A 17,133-nucleotide genomic window follows, 5' to 3' on the forward strand; every position below is an offset into this window, starting at 1 on the left:
AAAGATTCAAGAAGGCCAAGTCAGCCTCATTCCCAGGCAAACTCAGGTATCTCTGGGTTACAACTTGTTATTTGTGCCTCATTATAACTGAATTCCATCTCAATATCCAGGGGGACTGTTAAGTAATTCTCTTTCCCTCCTTCTTCATTTCCTCCCCTTCTCTCCCTCCCTCTCAATCTCCTATTACTCAGGACACTAGGAGGAGAGATTACTTCTAGAGTTTAAAACATATCCATTTTCAATCTAACCAAGTCTGTCCCCTAAAATAGAAGCTTCCAACACGAAAAGCAGATAAAAATAGTTAGATAAGATAGAATCAAAAAGAAATTCAACTTTGCTCCCTTACTAGTTGCTGCATTAAAGGAGAAGCTTAGTTGTTCCAGATCAACTAATGGAAAACATTCTATCATTATAACTCTTTTATGCTGGGTCCTTGGGACTAATGGTCAAAACACTTCCAATAGTTTCCTTTTTCATGTTAATGTCATATATAATGTTACTTTATATTAACTAACACGTGGGTTTTATATTCTTTTGGCTTTTGGGGGGGGTGAGGGGTTGGTCATGGGGATTGAATTCAGGGCCTGGGGTTGGTCCCTGATCTTTGCGCTCAAGGCTAGTGCTCTACCACTTTGAGCCACCACACTACTTCCAGTTTTGTGGTGGTTAATTGGAGGTAAGAGTCTCATGGCCTTTCCTGCCCAGGTTAACTTTGAACTACGAGCCTCAGGTCTCAGCCTCCTGAGTAGCTACAAAGACAGATATGAGCCACCAGCGCCTGGCTTTATATTCATTCTGATACAATTTTTTAAAATATTTAAAAGAGAGATACATATTTCCATGGCAATAGCACAGCATAAAGTTCTGTAGGTCAGTAATCTAGACTTGGGTGTTCACTTTCTCTTTGATGAGCAATTCATGGAAAGTCTAAGATTGTCTTCTGGATTCCCTTGTGAGTCCTCAAGGGACCAGCTCCAAAAGGATATAGATAGAGCACACCAACACCAAAGGGTTTGCATGAGGGACTTCCAAATGAAATCTTCTATTGCACTTAAGATGTAACAGATAATATAAACTGTCATCCTATGCCAACATGCCTCAGTAACTTGGGATTTTTTTCTTTGGAAGCCTTCTTCAAATTTGTCAGAATAAACACATCTTTGTAATTTGAACATACTCCTTCAAGTGATTAAGTTGTTCTATAAAGTTCTTTGAAAATAAAAGAAGGAATCACATTTATCTTTCTCAAAAACATCATTACTAATCAACTTTTATGTACATAGAGGTTGGGAGGGAAAACAGAAGATTTAAACCAGAATCTCCACTTGACCACTATCTCACTACAGTAGTCCGTCTCCATTTTATGAGGTTTTCTTTCCTAAGATTTCACTTTTCCAATCAACTGAGAGGTCTGAAAACATGAAATGAAAAAAATTCTATAACTAAACAATTCATAGGCTTTAAATAATTTTTCCCTTGGTATAATTGTTCTATTTCATTTTTGCTGTTTCCTCTTACTGCATGTGAGTTATAAATGAATCTTCATTTATATATATATATATGAAAAATACAGTGCACTTAAATATATTATTCTGCAGTTTCATTGAGTGGCTATAAGGAGATGCAGTATATAGTGTACTTCTGTAGGATTTGTGTTAATGTTCAATAAAATCATGTTATTCTAAGTAAATAATCATATTATTTATACTCAGTAAAGTCATAAATTATAATTAGTGAATAAGTACACACACAAAGATACCTCCAAAATCTTTTTTCAAAACATTTTCTTTGTTTAGTTTACTGAATATTCTCACTGTTTCTGGCAATGAAGTTGTCATTTACTTGAATTATCTACAGAATTAAAATACTACAAAATAATGCCACCATTAACATTAAAATTATATTACATGATAGCTCACATCTGTAATCTTAGCTATTTAGAAGACTAAAATCAGAAGGATCAAAGTTTGAGGCAAACCCACTTAAACATTCAGCAAGATAGGAGCCAATAGGAAAGGCATAGTCCAGAAAAGCCCTATAAAAATTGAGATCCTATTCAAAAAAATTAACAAAAGTGAATAGGTCTGGGATGTGACTCAAGTGGTAGAATGTGGGCCTAGTAAGTGTGAGGCACGGATTTAACACCCCAATAACTACCAGGAGGAGAAAGGAGAAAGAAAAAAAAAAGTTTATTTGTCCTTGAAAATTAAAATATTCCAAAGTCTAACACTAGATCCACATTAAAGAGTTTTGTTTGGTTAGGTATCAGAAAAAAATATTTTGTATTCCTGTGGTACTGAAAAACAATGTTTGAAACCCACACTTAGTGGATGTAGAGATTATCATAAAACTCTGTCTTGTTAGGATCCATATCCTTGATTCCCCAAGGAGTTCCAGTGACTTACAGGAGCTCAAATATTAATTTCTGTTGACTCCTGTTCTGCGTATTTCTTGGGCTGGGAACCTGGCTCAAATAGTAAGAGCATCATCCTCAAGCATGAAGGTTTGAGTTTGAAAGTCAGTATTGCCAAAAAATGAAGCAGTAACTCCACAGCTATTTCTTACGCTGATTCTCTAGCCAGAAAATCATGCCATTAAAAGCTACTTACCACATAAAGTTGTTTCCACATGGTTCCCCAGTCTCTTAACGTTGATGTCATTTCTGTGATAACAGAGTCTTCAGTGGGAATAACCATTTCAAATTGTCTGTGAAATTAAAAAAGAAAATGTACATATCTAATTACCATAAACAATTCAAGAGCTCTAAAAGATATACGAGGAAAGAAAGATATTCAGTTATTGTGGGTCTATACTAGGAAAGAAAGATATCCAGTTATTGTGGGTCCTGCAGGTAGTAACCAGGATCTGACTTCCAGTGAATGTGACAAATGCTATAGGTGATGGCAGTACCCATGCACAGGACCAGATTAAGTGTGAGCAGTGCAGTAGAGATAGAACTACAAGGGAGTTCCACTCTAATGATGACAGTTTGACTCCAAGATAGAAACTCTTAACTTTCTTCATCCAAAAGTTTTCATCTATAGCATGTGGTCATCAGGCTACATAAACTATGACTTGACTTTTGCCTTCTAAGTGCTATGAACACAGGATTCAAAGGAGTAAAAGGATGTAATGATTGTGAACATACAACTAAATCAGTGTTAGAAAAAGCAAAACACCGACACACTGAGTACTTCCACTCAGTAACCTTTCATTTTTATTATTTAGAACAGTGATGAAAAAAATAATTGCTACTATTAGCAATGTTATCATGCTGCATAGTATGTAGACGCTTAAGACATCAAATATTCATTTCAAAACCTTTTTCCCTGTGATTAGGATAATACAGCATTACCATTTCTTTTCTCAAAGCCAGAAATTATACTTAGAGAATATATATATATATATATATATATATATATATATATATATATATATCTTCATTTAAAAGAAACATAAAAAGATGGGGGTGGGAAGGACACTTTAATTTGCCATTTTATGTATTGGCATGTAATTATTCTCCTTTGTCTCATCTTCACTATGTTTTTTTTTTTTTTCCCCCAAATCCTTACTGCCACCTTCCCACTCTTTGTGAAGAAGGAAGTAGTTACATGGCTATTATCATGAATTTATTTCTAATGAATGCTACTAGCTGTTTTGATGGTGATTGTTTTTTCTATTTTAATATATTTTCTCAAGGACATCATCTAATATGTAAAAGGTAACAGCCTATTAGGCACTGAACCACGTTGTCTCCAGTGATCAAGGGAAATTACTTCTTAGCATGAGGCTAATAACTGCTCTGTAGTTCCTTTTTGATGTTATGTCTAAAGTGCGTATAATTGTCTTTTGGAAAATCTTCTTAAGGGAAGGATGGAAATGAAAATCTTGCCTAGGTTCCTTCCCCAATGGAAGTCTATCTCATTTCAAACTACTTTAAAAATACCATCCTGTGAATATTTCCCCCTTTCTTTCTAGAGCTTAAACACAGCGGAAAAATGTAAAACTAAGATTACACCTAGGAGAAAAAGTCAACAGTAATATTTGAACTGTGACAGCTATTGAACCTATTCATCAGTGTACATATGACATTTTCCACTGATATCACACTTATTTTGTTTCTGAAGTAACTGTTGCTATTAACTGTTCTTTTTCTTTTTGCACATAGTAAGTTTGAACTCAGGGCTGCTGTGCTTGATAAAAGAGGTACTCTACCATCCCAGTTATTCTAATAGTGCTGTTGCAATTTAAATGATGAATATTTGCCATGGAAATTTTTAAATGATCCTATACAAAGCCAAGGAGGGAACAATGAATTTCTAGGAAAACCAGTTATCTTATTTAGAAAGTGATGTGACCTCACCAAAAATTAAATAATATATAAGTGGCTTCAAGGTTTGAAGATGATAATTTAAGTATACCAGCAGTCTTACCTTACTTGAAAGACCCAGGAAAGACCATAAAATAATTCAATATGTTTATACAAGGGTTGTCCAAAATGTATGGTGGGAAGTACAAAACTGTCATTTTAGGCTAGTCAGTTATTACTTACTATACAAACACTAACACCAATGTTCAAATAGTCTCTTATAAGTGGCTTCCCTAAAATTCTATTTTGATCAGTTATTCTAGGAAAAACTAAAGGAATTTCATCCTACTGGGATATCAGGTTGCAAGTCCTGTTATGACAGGTCGCATAATAAAAAATCAGAATCTTCTCTCTGGGAAAACAATCACCTAGCAATACATGTCCTGAAATGTTCTCAGAGCAAAGTTCTCTTCCAATAACAACCCTAGAATAATGGATCTGAACGCATGACAACAAAAGTTTGTTCTGTAGTTGAGCACTTCTGCTGTACAATGCCCATTATGCAGGCAGAGAACCCATGAGCAAATCTTTAATATAGGTAACCAGATTTTGAGATCTCTTTACAAACATTTAAACTGTCTTGTGACATATGGAAGGGGACAAGGTACACATCAGTACTTTGTCCATAAAATAAATTAGAAAAACATAAATAAAACAACATTAAAGTAAAATCAAAACCAAAACCAGAAGCAACTAGTTTAACATTATATCCCATTCCGCTTCACTTTGAGGAGTAGACTTCAACTATATAGAATTATACCTAACACTATCTTTGCTGGTATAAGCATCTCTCTATTCTCTGCTAGGGTGTACAATGGGTAGTTGGGTGGCACATTTCACAGACTTGAAGTAGGCAAGGGTTGAACTTAAAGGAGAAGTTATAGGGGCTTGCCCAGGTGACCACTATTTGGTAGTCCCTGGAGTTTTCAAATTGCCAAATCCACACTTCTAGAATAGAAAGATCAGAAATGTTTCTGACTTAATAGAGGGGGCTTGAGTGGTGCTACAACTACCCTGGGATAACTTAAAAAAAAATCAACACTCTACTTACACTTCTGATGGCCAATAGCTGCACTGCATTTCTGAAGGACAACATTTATTAAAACTAGAAGCTATGGTAAATATAGGTAACAGAATTATACTTAGTCAACTATTTAAAAGTCACTAGTACTATTACTAATATTGTCTAAATAAATGACACATTTAAGATCATGTAAATCACATATAATTTTAACTTCCATTCATAAAATGAATCACACAACAGACTCTCATCCAAATGCAGAAGTTTTTTGTTCAACTAAAATTTAATACACATGTAAGAATTATATTTGAAAGCATCCTTTAAACATTTTTGGTAAAACTCCAATTTGTAGATATTATTTGTTATACTTTCAGAGTTCAAATAAAAATTACTTTTTATTGTTTTTGAGGAAAAGTATGGTTTCTATGTGGCTGACCCTGTATTTTTTAGCCATAAAATGAATGTTACACAATCATCCGGTAAGAGATCTATCTATCTATCTATCTATCTATCTATCTATCTATCTATCTATCTATCTATCTATCTATCTATCTCTCTCTCTCTCTATCTATCTATCTATTTATTTATTTTTCTGTCAGTCGTGGGACTTGAACTCTGGACATGGGCGCTGTCCCTGTGCTCTTCAGCTCAAGGCGAGCACTCTACACTTGAGCTACAGCTCCACTTTTGGTTTTCTAGTGGTTTATTGAAGATAAGAGTCTCATAGAGTTTTCTGCCCAGGCTGGCTTTGAACCGCAATCCTCAGATCTCAGCCTCCTCAGTAGCTAGGATTACAGGCATGAGCCACCAGTGCCCGGCTAAGAGTTTTTATGAAATTATAGTATCTGTCAGCTTATGTTAAGTGTATCAATAAGAATGTTCTTTTGTTTTATCTTGCAATATTTTACTTGAAGGGTATTATCTTGACAGCGGCTTCCAACCATTTGGCTAATGGACTGGAAATCCTAGGTGATCAGCCAGCTAAATTCAACTACATAGCACAGATATGATATTCTCTTAGGCAGAATTATCACTTCTAAAATGGTCATAGGAGGACATGATATTCTGCTCATTTAAAGAAGACAAACTTGGCTTAAAATCAGTGAGAATCGAGGAAATTTCTGGGTTTTGGTGCTGATGGCTCATGCCTGGCCTGCTAGCCACTCAAGGAAGCTGAGATCTGAGATCTTGCCCAGGCAAGAAAGTCCATGAGACCCTTATCTCCAATAAACCACTCCAAAAAAGCTGGAAGTGGAACTGTGGTTCAAAACTGTGGTTCAAGTGGTAGAGTGCTAACCTTGAACACAAAGAGGCTCATGGACAGCACCCAGGCCCTGAGTTCAAGCCCCAGGACTGGCAAACAAACAAACACTGCCCCCCCCCCCAAAAAAAAAAAAAAACACTGCAGCATCTTATGAGTCTGCCTGGTATGCTTCTCTAAAGGGCAGGAGTTCAAAAAGAACCAACTTTTTCTGTTTCAGATCAAGCTAGTTCTATGATGTGTAGACAATGAGAGACAGTAATGGTTTATATTCTGCAGCAGTTCAGAACACACAGACAGCTTCTTAATTCCCTCCCAACTATATTAGTCAGTGTTTCTTTATAAATAACACAGACAATGGTGTTATCTTCTACAGTTCATTTTTCAACACAATTACTAAGCTTTTCAAATTCCAAAATAAGTAATAGTTCTGTTAAAAATCCTCCAACTATTAATAAAACTCATTTCTTACCCTTTATTCTTCACACAGGCATTTTTCAAGTGAACATAGCTGGAAGGAAATATACCCTGGAAGGAAAAAAGAAAAAAAAAAACACAAAGATTATGTTCTAACTGTGTCTTAAGGCAGGTGGGCTTATAAATAGTGTGTGTAACACACAGTTCATACACAAATAAAGAAACAGTGGAAAACATCTCCACTTTCTACAGATTAAAATTTATTGTGGCTTAGATTCATCCTTTGTTTTCTACTATGAAATTCTTCACAAATCTAGAGATTATCCAAAGTAAGTATAACTGAAAAATTTAAATCTCACTCAACAAATATGTTCTTAATAAATCAGAAAATAAAAATCTGCATTCTACATAACAATTACATCATAGTAAGATTTTTTTAATATATTGTAGCTATAATGTTTCCTTGGTTTCTCTTTTGGTTGTTTTTATTCATTTTCTTCTCCTTCAAACACTCATGATTCTATTTTAAAATATACATTAAAAACCTTACTGCTAATTTGGAGACAATATCTGTATGATACATTCTGGGAAGATCTTTGATGACAAAACAGCAGCAATTAATCACTAGACTGCCATTCTGATGGAAGAAAAACTAAACAAAAGAAGCCATGCAAGCTTAAACCTTTTCAAGTAAGGAAACTGCAAGGAAATTGTTCCTTTGTTCAAAATGGGAAATCGAAGAAAGAACAACAAAAAAAATGAACAACCAATTTATCATCCATTAAATGCCCATATCTTCTGAAGAATTTCTGATGTAGTATCAAATGACAAACTCCATTAAATATTTATGAAAACAAATGTTATTTGTATGTATGTTATCACCACTGTGGAACTGTGTATAAAATAAAATTTAAAAAGCAAATTCTTTATACTCAACAGAAGGGAATAGGTAAATAGACCTTTTTAAACATTATTTCCTCTGCAAAATTTAACTTAACCTTAATAAAATAAGTTTAACAAATACTATAATTATAATTAATAAATTACTATTGGAGGTTTGCTAGATATGACTAAAATAATGGAGATATCACAATAATTTTCCCAAACATGCCCCGGATGAATAATGAAATACTAAAGTGATATGTGCATGTGCCTTGTAGATGTCCAAAAAAAAACTTTAAATGAGGAATAACGTATTAAAATTTAAATTTATATACTCTTTTGCCCCTCAGGCTTTAGACTGATCTAAAGTAATGAAATGAAGTAATTAAACACATTTACATGATCCAGCAAATGCTCTATTTAAGCAAAAAGCTATGCAAAAATTTATATATCGTCATTGTATTTCAGAATGAGAAATGATATAATTTGTTATCTATAATTTAAGTAAAGATAAAATAAAAACTTATGTCAGTTACTAGAGATTGTGGAAAGGACGGATGAAAGCTGGGAAGATGAGAACAAGGTAGGATTAGTGTCAAGATCACAAACTGTCTCAATGAATGATAAAACAAAAGCATATTACTTCTTACTGTAATTCTGGAGGGATTGTATAAATACAGAAAGGATAATGAATCTTAGTATCTGTCTGGAATAGTAAGACAGATAAGCAATTTTATAATCCGGTTTTCTCAGTTTTTGAACTGGCAATGTGCCAGTACAAAAAACTCATTTCATATTTTACAAATGATAACACAAAAAAATGAAAATTAAACACCTCTATGCAGCATTTCTTTTGGAATATATATTTCCCTTGTCTGAATTTTAATTTAGTTTTCTATGAAACTAGCACTTCAAAAAGATTTTGTTTATATATAATGAGCTTATTAAAGTCTTAGCACAATTTTCAAGAGCTATAAAAAGATGATCATTTGAGGAGCATATCTTAAGTATAATCCAAGTTCAAAGGAATTTCCAAAATTATGAAAATTTGTATTAGCATTTTTCATATCAAATGAGTCCCAACTGTAATTTTAATTGTATAGTAATTCAATTTAAATATTGATCTTTTAGTAAAATCCTTTAATTACTGTTAGAAATAGTTGTTTTTACCTTGACATTGGGGTTTTTTAAGGCAAATCCTCTGTACCAGCCTGTAAAGAAATAAGCATGACCATAGTTTAATAAAATATTGTAAACACTAAAAATAACAAATTAATCAGTTCTTTGCGGATAGAATTTTACCCTATATGTAAATATTCTATGAATAAATTTGGCAGCTGTTGGAATCGGGTTAAAAGATTTAATGTATTCCCAATTTTTTCTAAGTAGAAAGCACAGACTTTACTACCTAATAATATCTAACCAGTAGTCATGGAGTGAATTTAACATTCTTAAGCCCACTACTTTGCATGAGAACCAATCTTATATCATAAGAAGAGTAAGTGAGGCGCTGTTACTAACAAAATTATCTAGTGCACCTTCATCTGCACTAAGTCTGATCACCTGAGCCCATCATAAGATTTATTTTTGAGAATGCCTACTAGTTAGCTCAGAACAACTCTGAATTGATTTTATAGTACTATAATTAATGCTGGGAAGTTGGCTCATTAAGAAAAATACATTGTTATATCATTTAAACAAAGTGAGACACACATAATACTATACATTATTAATACATGGTCCCATTTAAAATATTATACTTAGATTATATTTTTAAAACTGTAGACACCACATTTCTTATTGGTGAGAAATTACATTGCTATGAAATAAATGTTTTGTCAAATTGCAATTCTGATTAATTGGGTTTTTCAAGCCAAATAATTGAACTTTGATTTTGTGTTTTCATTCCTCATAATACTTTTCTTAAAAGGACGTACAATCCTAAAAAACAGTACCTCAAACAGTTTTTATATCAGCCTGAAGAAAGCAAACTTAATTGAAAATCAGAATCTCTATCTCAAGGTTTAATAGATACTTATAAGGACATATCCAAGAAATGCATCCATTTGTAAATATTTAGTCTAACACAAATCAAAATCTTTAGATAACTGCACAAATGTCACATCATATAAGAAAGATTTTCAATTATTAAACACTTCCCATTAGATATGCAGTCCATTCTGGCATGTAAGCTTAAAATACATATTATATTTATCTGAATACAAAGCAGCAATTAACAAAATGCATCAGGTAACAACATAGAAACTCATACTATAGTTTTAGATATCTCAATGACAGTATATAGAATAAATATGCACATCTTACCAACACTTAATGCTAGACTACCTAAAGGAAGGAGTTCTCTTAGGGAAACATAACTCAATGTATGGATTTATAATACAAACATTACCACAGTATAAATTCTTAGTAAGGAAAGCCTTCTAGGAGGAAAATGGATAATTTTGGATGCAATCATTACACTCTAAAATATGGTTATTTGTTAACAGAAAATAAAGGTAGTCATTTCATTTGGGATCTCTTTGCTAGAATCTAAGTATGTTTCACAGCAGAGAAATGAAAACATCTGAGAATATCTTTAGTATCATTAATGAATTACTTGATACATAAGTCAGTGATAATCACACACAGGGTCACATAATAGTTTCTACTAACATTACATATTCATTGAATATTTTAGTGCAAATTATTTTTTTTCTCAGACTAGGGGAGGAACTGGTTTAAGCAAAGAACCCTCCTTGAGATATGGGGTTGGCCAATTTCACGCACAAAAGTCTGAGCTGGATCTCTGATTTTTCCTATGTCTAGCATCTGATAGATGTTTGAGAATATAAGAAAAGTCTTCTAGTTTGGCAAAAAGTCATGAACTCTCACAAATACAATATCTTCAATTGGCGTCCAAATTGTCTTATGGTGACAGTGAGCAAATACTACTAGAAAAACGTTAGCTTAAAAAAACCACATGTTGCTTTTCCATAAGCCAATACTGTATGTGAAAGCAACATGTTTATGAGCTGGGAAGGTGGCTCAGTGGTAGAGTGCCTGCCTCGCATGCATGAGGCCCTGGGTTTGATTCCTCAGTACCACATAAATGGAAGTGGTGCTGTGGCTCAAGTGGTAGAGTGCTAGCCTTGAGTTGAAGATCTGAGGGACAGCACCCAGACCCAGACTTCAAGCCCCACCAACAAAAGAAAGGAAAGCAAGAAAGGAAGGAAAGAAAGAAGGAAGGAAGGAAGGAAGGAAGGAAGGAAGGAAGGAAGGAAGGAAGGAAGGAAGGAAGGAAGGAAGGAAGGAAGGAAGGAAGGAAGGAAGGAAGGAAGGAAAAGAGAAATAAAAAAAGAAAGAATGAATGATACTTAGCCAAACAATGGTTTGCTTTGAATACTGGGAAAGTTCTGAAATTAATGGAGAGAAGGACAGAATTTGTAAACTTTATAAAATGGCTCATGTTAAGTTTATTCACATAACCTCAAGAAATCAATACTAGATTACTCACCATCACACTTCTCCAGGATTTGAACTGTATCTCCAATTTCCAGTGACAGGCCATATGGGACAGTTCCGCGAAAACTGGCAATAACTGTAAGAAATAATGTAGAATATATGAAGGCAATCATGTCAGCTATAGCCACTTTATTGCTTATAATTAAATGTCATTGACTAAGAAAAATGAACATGAACAGGAAATACATTCTTAAAGGGAAAATCTGCTATCATTTTACTTTTATATACTTATAAATAAAATTATAATTTATACACTTAGCCAAATCCTGGCTGAAATAAACATTATAAATATGCATTTTAAAGGTATGGAATTTTCTGTAAGTACAAGATCAAGACTATAATCCAGTAACAAAAATAAAAGCAGTAATTGAAGCAGTCCATGAGTGATTGTATGAGTCATGTACTGTTATATTCATTCTGTGCCTCTCATGCTCAAGGCAAGTATCTAACACTTGAGCCACAGTGCCACTTCCGTTTTTTGAGTAGTTTATTGGAAATAAGTCTCATGGACTTTCCTGCCTGAGCTGGCTTGGAACAGGAATACTCAGATCTCAGCCTTCAAAGTAGCTAGGATTACAGGTGTGAGACACTGGCGCCCAGCTTGTCTTAGAAGATTTTTGCCAGCTATATATCAGACAATGACCAAAAGGTCATAATATACAGAGAGCTAAAAAAAAAAATAAACCTTTAAAGAATAGACAACCCAATTAATAATGAGAAAAACGAGCTAACTAGGGAATTTTCAGAAGAAGTAAAAATGGCTAACAAACACATGAAGAAATGCTCAACATATCTGGCATTAAGAGAAATAAAAATCAAAACAACACTAAGATTCCATCTCACCCTACTTAGAATAGCCATTATTAAGATCACAAACAATAACAAATGCTGGCATAGATATGGGCAAAAAGGAACTCTGATACAGTGTTGGTGGATATGTACTTTTTCAACCTCTCTAGAAAGTATGGAGGTCCCTCAAAAAGCAAAGCATAGAACTAGCCGATAATCTAGCAATTCCACTCATGGGAAATTTATTCAAAACATTACAGTAAAGACATCAGCATAATCATATGTATTACAGCATTATTCACCAGAGCCAAGGTATAGAATTAGCCCGTATGCCCTTCAATAGACAAATGGATCAAGAAAATGTTGTAGATATACACAATACAATGTTAGTCATCCATTAGAAAAGAATTATATTGCATCATCTGCAGAGAAATGGAAGGATTTGGAAAAAATCATATTAAGTATTCCAGGAAGACAAAGAATGCATGTTCTCTCTCATACAAGAAAGCTAGAATTAATTTACAAATATATAAGTCAATATTTGGGGGGTGGTATTCAAGTAAACACAAATGTATCAACTGAAATATGGTAGATTTAAGTATAATGGCATAGAAAAACTCACAGTCCACAAAAACAAAAACCAAAAGAAAAAAAAAAAAACACGCCAGGAAATGGCTCGGGATGTAGGGCCAAGGGTAAGGGGGTAGAAAAATGCAGAATGAAAGATGGGACCCTGCAATCATTAAATTCAAAGCATATCCTACAAAATTAAGAAAATTGAGGAAAGGGACAGGTTGAGAGGAATGGGGAAGAATGCTGATAGGGATGACATTGAACAAGATGCATTGTCTTTATATATAAAATATATAAGATATAATAAAATATATAAACATATATGTATAATATGTATACTATGTCTAATAAAATGAATATGTGTATGTACATTATGTATACTGTATATATGTATATATACATGTGTATTATGTATATATATAATGTGTATATATAATACATATATTATATGTATAATATGTCTAATAAAATATAATATATAAAATTTATATTATAAAAGAATACAACTCTTTGCATTAAGCTTGGTTTACCTATCTGATACACTATTAGAACTAGCATTTTTTAAAATTTTTGTCGGTTGTAGGGCTTGATCTCTGGGCTGGGCGCTGTCCCTCAGCTCTTCAGCTCAAGGTGAGCACTCTACCACTTCAGCCACAGCGCCACTTCCTAGAAGCAGCATTTAAAAAAAAACAAACAACTTAGTTTTATTGTCACAATGATGTACAGAGGAGTTACAGTTACATATGCAAAGTAGTGAGTACATTTCTTGTCAAACTTGTTATCCCCTCCCTCATTTTTCTCCCGCTTTCCCTCCCCCTAGTTGTAAAGCTGTAAAGTTCATTTCCAACACCTAATCTTGTGAGTTTCGCTGTTACATTGATTCTCCCTTTGTCCTTTGTCTCATCATGTTGTTGTTACTCTTCCCTTCCCTAATTCAAATTAACTTATATACAATACAGAGGGTACCAAAATCAAATACAGTGACAACAGGAGAGGGAGAAAAAAACCCACAACAGAAAAAAGAAATCACATAGTACATTAAAAACAACAACAACAACAAGAAAAAACCTCTTGTTTGTGTATTCTAAAGTTTGTTTCGCTTAGCATCATCTTATATGGTCATATGTACATAGCTATTGAGCCATACTGCCCATCAGAAAATTTTAAATGACATTTATAATTTTGTTTCTGATAGACGTTTAGATATCGCCCTAATCCCAAAATTAAGTTTCTGCTACTGTTGGGATGTAAAAAGCCTGAAGGAGTACATGAATCTGTCAAAAATCCACACCTGCCAGTAAGTAATGGGCTTTTAGAGACTTTTCTAGCCCTTTTATGACCTCAAAACACAATTAAGAGCAGAGATCAAAAAAACAGGACAGAAAACACAACCCAAAATTACAAGACAGCGGAAACTAACAACACAGAACCTGATTTAGAACATTTTAGATAAGCACTAATTTATATTGTCATTTTCTAACTATAATCATAAATACCATATTGCCTCATATTAATGTGTAAGATGTCTGTGTGAAAAATAATCAAGTGGATATTCCTTTAAAGATTACTTCATATGATTTTCAAAGACCTCTTGCTACAGGAGATAGACTATTGAGCTGATAATAGATGAGTTACCGTTTAAAATACTTCCAAAAAGATCTGCCTTTATTATTGTTATGGTTACTTTCCAGAGAGATGATTCAATGGGCACTATGGATGCTACTCTTGAGGTCAAAGTGCTTGGATTACTAACAGTTCAATATACTGCTTTTAATAAACGTGGATGGCCCAGTATGTCCTAGAGTGCCATGAATAACTTCCTTCACACACACACACACACACACACACACACACACACACACACACACACACACACACACACTCACACACACAGAGCTGCCTCTTCTTTCTGAATTCTTTCTACATTCATCAGATTCTTACCTCAAAGTACTATACACCTTGGTTCATGTTTGTACCTTCCCTTTGTGCTTCAGTCTATATGACTCTGCCTTTTATTGTGTTCTAAAACTGCCCTGCTAAGGCCTCCTAGGTGGCTATATTCATATGACTTTTGGGAATCTATCACCTCTTGAATCTTCTACTGCCTGTCTCACATCCTCTAGCCACCCAGAGAATCTTTCTGAGTCATTCTCTTACTGTTGGTGTCACGCAGGGTTCTGTCTTCAAAGTGCTGGAGTATAAAGGCTGGAGGATGTGAAAATAGCATCAAGTGTGGCATCATGAGACAAGGGTTCAAGCCTTGATCATACCATTTACTAGATGGGTAACTTTGGTTAAGATAAAACTCTTTCAGAATTTCTACAGTATTAGGCAAAAAGGAGTATTACGGTTTGGATATGAAGTGTCCCCACAAAAGTCTCATGTGTTGAAAGTTGATTCCCAGTGGGTTGCACTATGGAGAGATCATTGAATGTGAACCTCATCAATGGATTAGTTCTCAGCAATGGATTTATTTAATAACTGAGTTCAGTGGATTATTCAAGTGAATTGGCTACTGGAAAGGGTGGGGTCTGGATGGAAGAAACAGGTTGCAGAGTCATGTCTCTGAATAGTGTATTTTACCCCTGGCACTGTCCTATTAATGATAGAAATAGGCAGCTTTACTCCACCATTTGCTCCCCACCATGATATTCAGTCTCAGTACAGCCCACAGCAATGAATCTACACAACTACTGACTGAAACCTCTAAAGCACTGAGCAAAGTAAATGTTTTCCTTCCCTGAATTATCTCAGGTTTTTTCTCACAGGGACAATAATAAAATTACTCTCCAAAAAGTAGTTGGGAATTAAGCAAGGCACCTATGTGAAATAATATACTATATTATCTTGTATATTCTAGTTAGTAAGTTATGTTTTTTTTTCTTTTCTGTTGATACACATTCTCCTTTGATACAGAGAGATCTAAGTCTTCCAAAAAAGTTACCTGTTGATACATGACCTGCCTACTTTCTCTGTAGTCCCAATCTATTTCATATCACCTGACACAAACTGTCTCTCCCTCTCTCTCTGTCTATCTCCTTTAACCTGTCTTTCGTGATACTCTCTAAACCATTACTTTTCTATTATTCTTAGGTGAATTTCTCTGTTCATTTCTGAACAGAGCCACTTCAGAACCTCCCAGGGGAGATTCTAACAGTTACTTTCGGTAACTATTTTGTTACATGTGTGTGTTTAGCATGTAGCACTAGAATATTTCTTAAAAAGAAAAAGATCATGTAATACAGTATTAGGCAATGGCTTAACCAGGTCATGTTTTACTAGTTCATATAATGTTTAGGTGCCTCTAAATTAGATTTTTCTCCATTGTTCTCAGTTCTGTGTGAAGGACAGTACATCCATTGCCCATAGACTAGAAACCCAAGGGTCAACTGTACTCTAGCAACCTGTTTGTGTGGCACAATAATCTCATTTCTTAATTGTCTCACACACCATTCTTTTTGGAGGATTGACTCCTCTCCCCCCCCCCCCCCATTGTCCCAGGCCCATACAGAAGATACCAGGCAAAATCCCAGGTATGTGTGAACTTGATGACGTGCAGTCAGGGCAATCCACATAAGCCCGGCTATAAACATCCCATTGTGGGATGTGTGAAAGGCCCCACCTCCCTTGACCTAGTGGCTTTTTCATTAACCTCTGCCTCCTTGCTCAAGCCTCTTATAAAACCCCAGCTCCTGTCCCAGCAATTCAGCACAACCTCCAAACTCGCGGGAAGGTCTGTGCCCCTCGCTGTTCCTCAATAAACAGTCCTCGCTTGTTGATGATCCAGTCTGACCTATTCCTTTGCCATTCTCCTCCATTTTCCAAACACTTTTCTCAACAACTCTGCTTCCACTCCTTCCCAAGCCTGCTTACTATTCATTTGGCCTTCTCTAGCAGTCTCCTGAAGTGTTTATGCCTAGGTTTCTCTCCTATTTATCTCTTTCATAACAGGTGAAAGGTCTTTTCAAAATGTACATCAGATAATGTCATCCTCCTAAATATATCACAGCTCTGAGACTAATATACAAATCATGACTACAGTCTGTAAGTCCTTGCCCTTCTCTCTGGATTCATCATTCATTGTCTTAACTGATTCTGCAATCTAGTCACAATAGTTTCTGTCAATTTGTTCCTTGTTATGGTCCCTCCACAAAAGTATGGATGATTAGCATCTTTGTAAGGGATTATCTTCCTTTACCCTGGCCACCTTAATCCAGATTCATCTTTTAGATACTGGCTCACTGTTCCCTTCTTCACGGGAGATTCCCTTGATGCACATCCTCTCCCTTTAACTTATTT

The 17,133-nt window shown here is 34.7% G+C and overlaps 1 protein-coding gene across 3 annotated transcripts in view; it reads right to left on the reverse strand.

Moving 5' to 3' along the window:
- The window catches only part of Dock4 (dedicator of cytokinesis 4), a 429,879-nt gene that overhangs the window by 231,954 nt on the left and 180,792 nt on the right, over positions 1–17,133 (reverse strand). For all 3 annotated transcript variants that reach the window (XM_042684635.1, XM_042684637.1, XM_042684636.1), the window contains exons 2-5: positions 11,465–11,548; positions 9,121–9,161; positions 7,124–7,179; positions 2,610–2,706 (exon numbers count right to left, since the gene is read on the reverse strand). In XM_042684635.1, the coding sequence (XP_042540569.1) occupies positions 2,610–2,706; positions 7,124–7,179; positions 9,121–9,161; positions 11,465–11,548 (278 nt within the window). The remainder of the gene's footprint in view (positions 1–2,609; positions 2,707–7,123; positions 7,180–9,120; positions 9,162–11,464; positions 11,549–17,133) is intronic.

Source organism: Dipodomys spectabilis, unplaced genomic scaffold, assembly GCF_019054845.1.
Source record: "Dipodomys spectabilis isolate Male_0828 unplaced genomic scaffold, ASM1905484v1 ptg000089l, whole genome shotgun sequence".
Classification (NCBI taxonomy): domain Eukaryota; kingdom Metazoa; phylum Chordata; class Mammalia; order Rodentia; family Heteromyidae; genus Dipodomys; species Dipodomys spectabilis.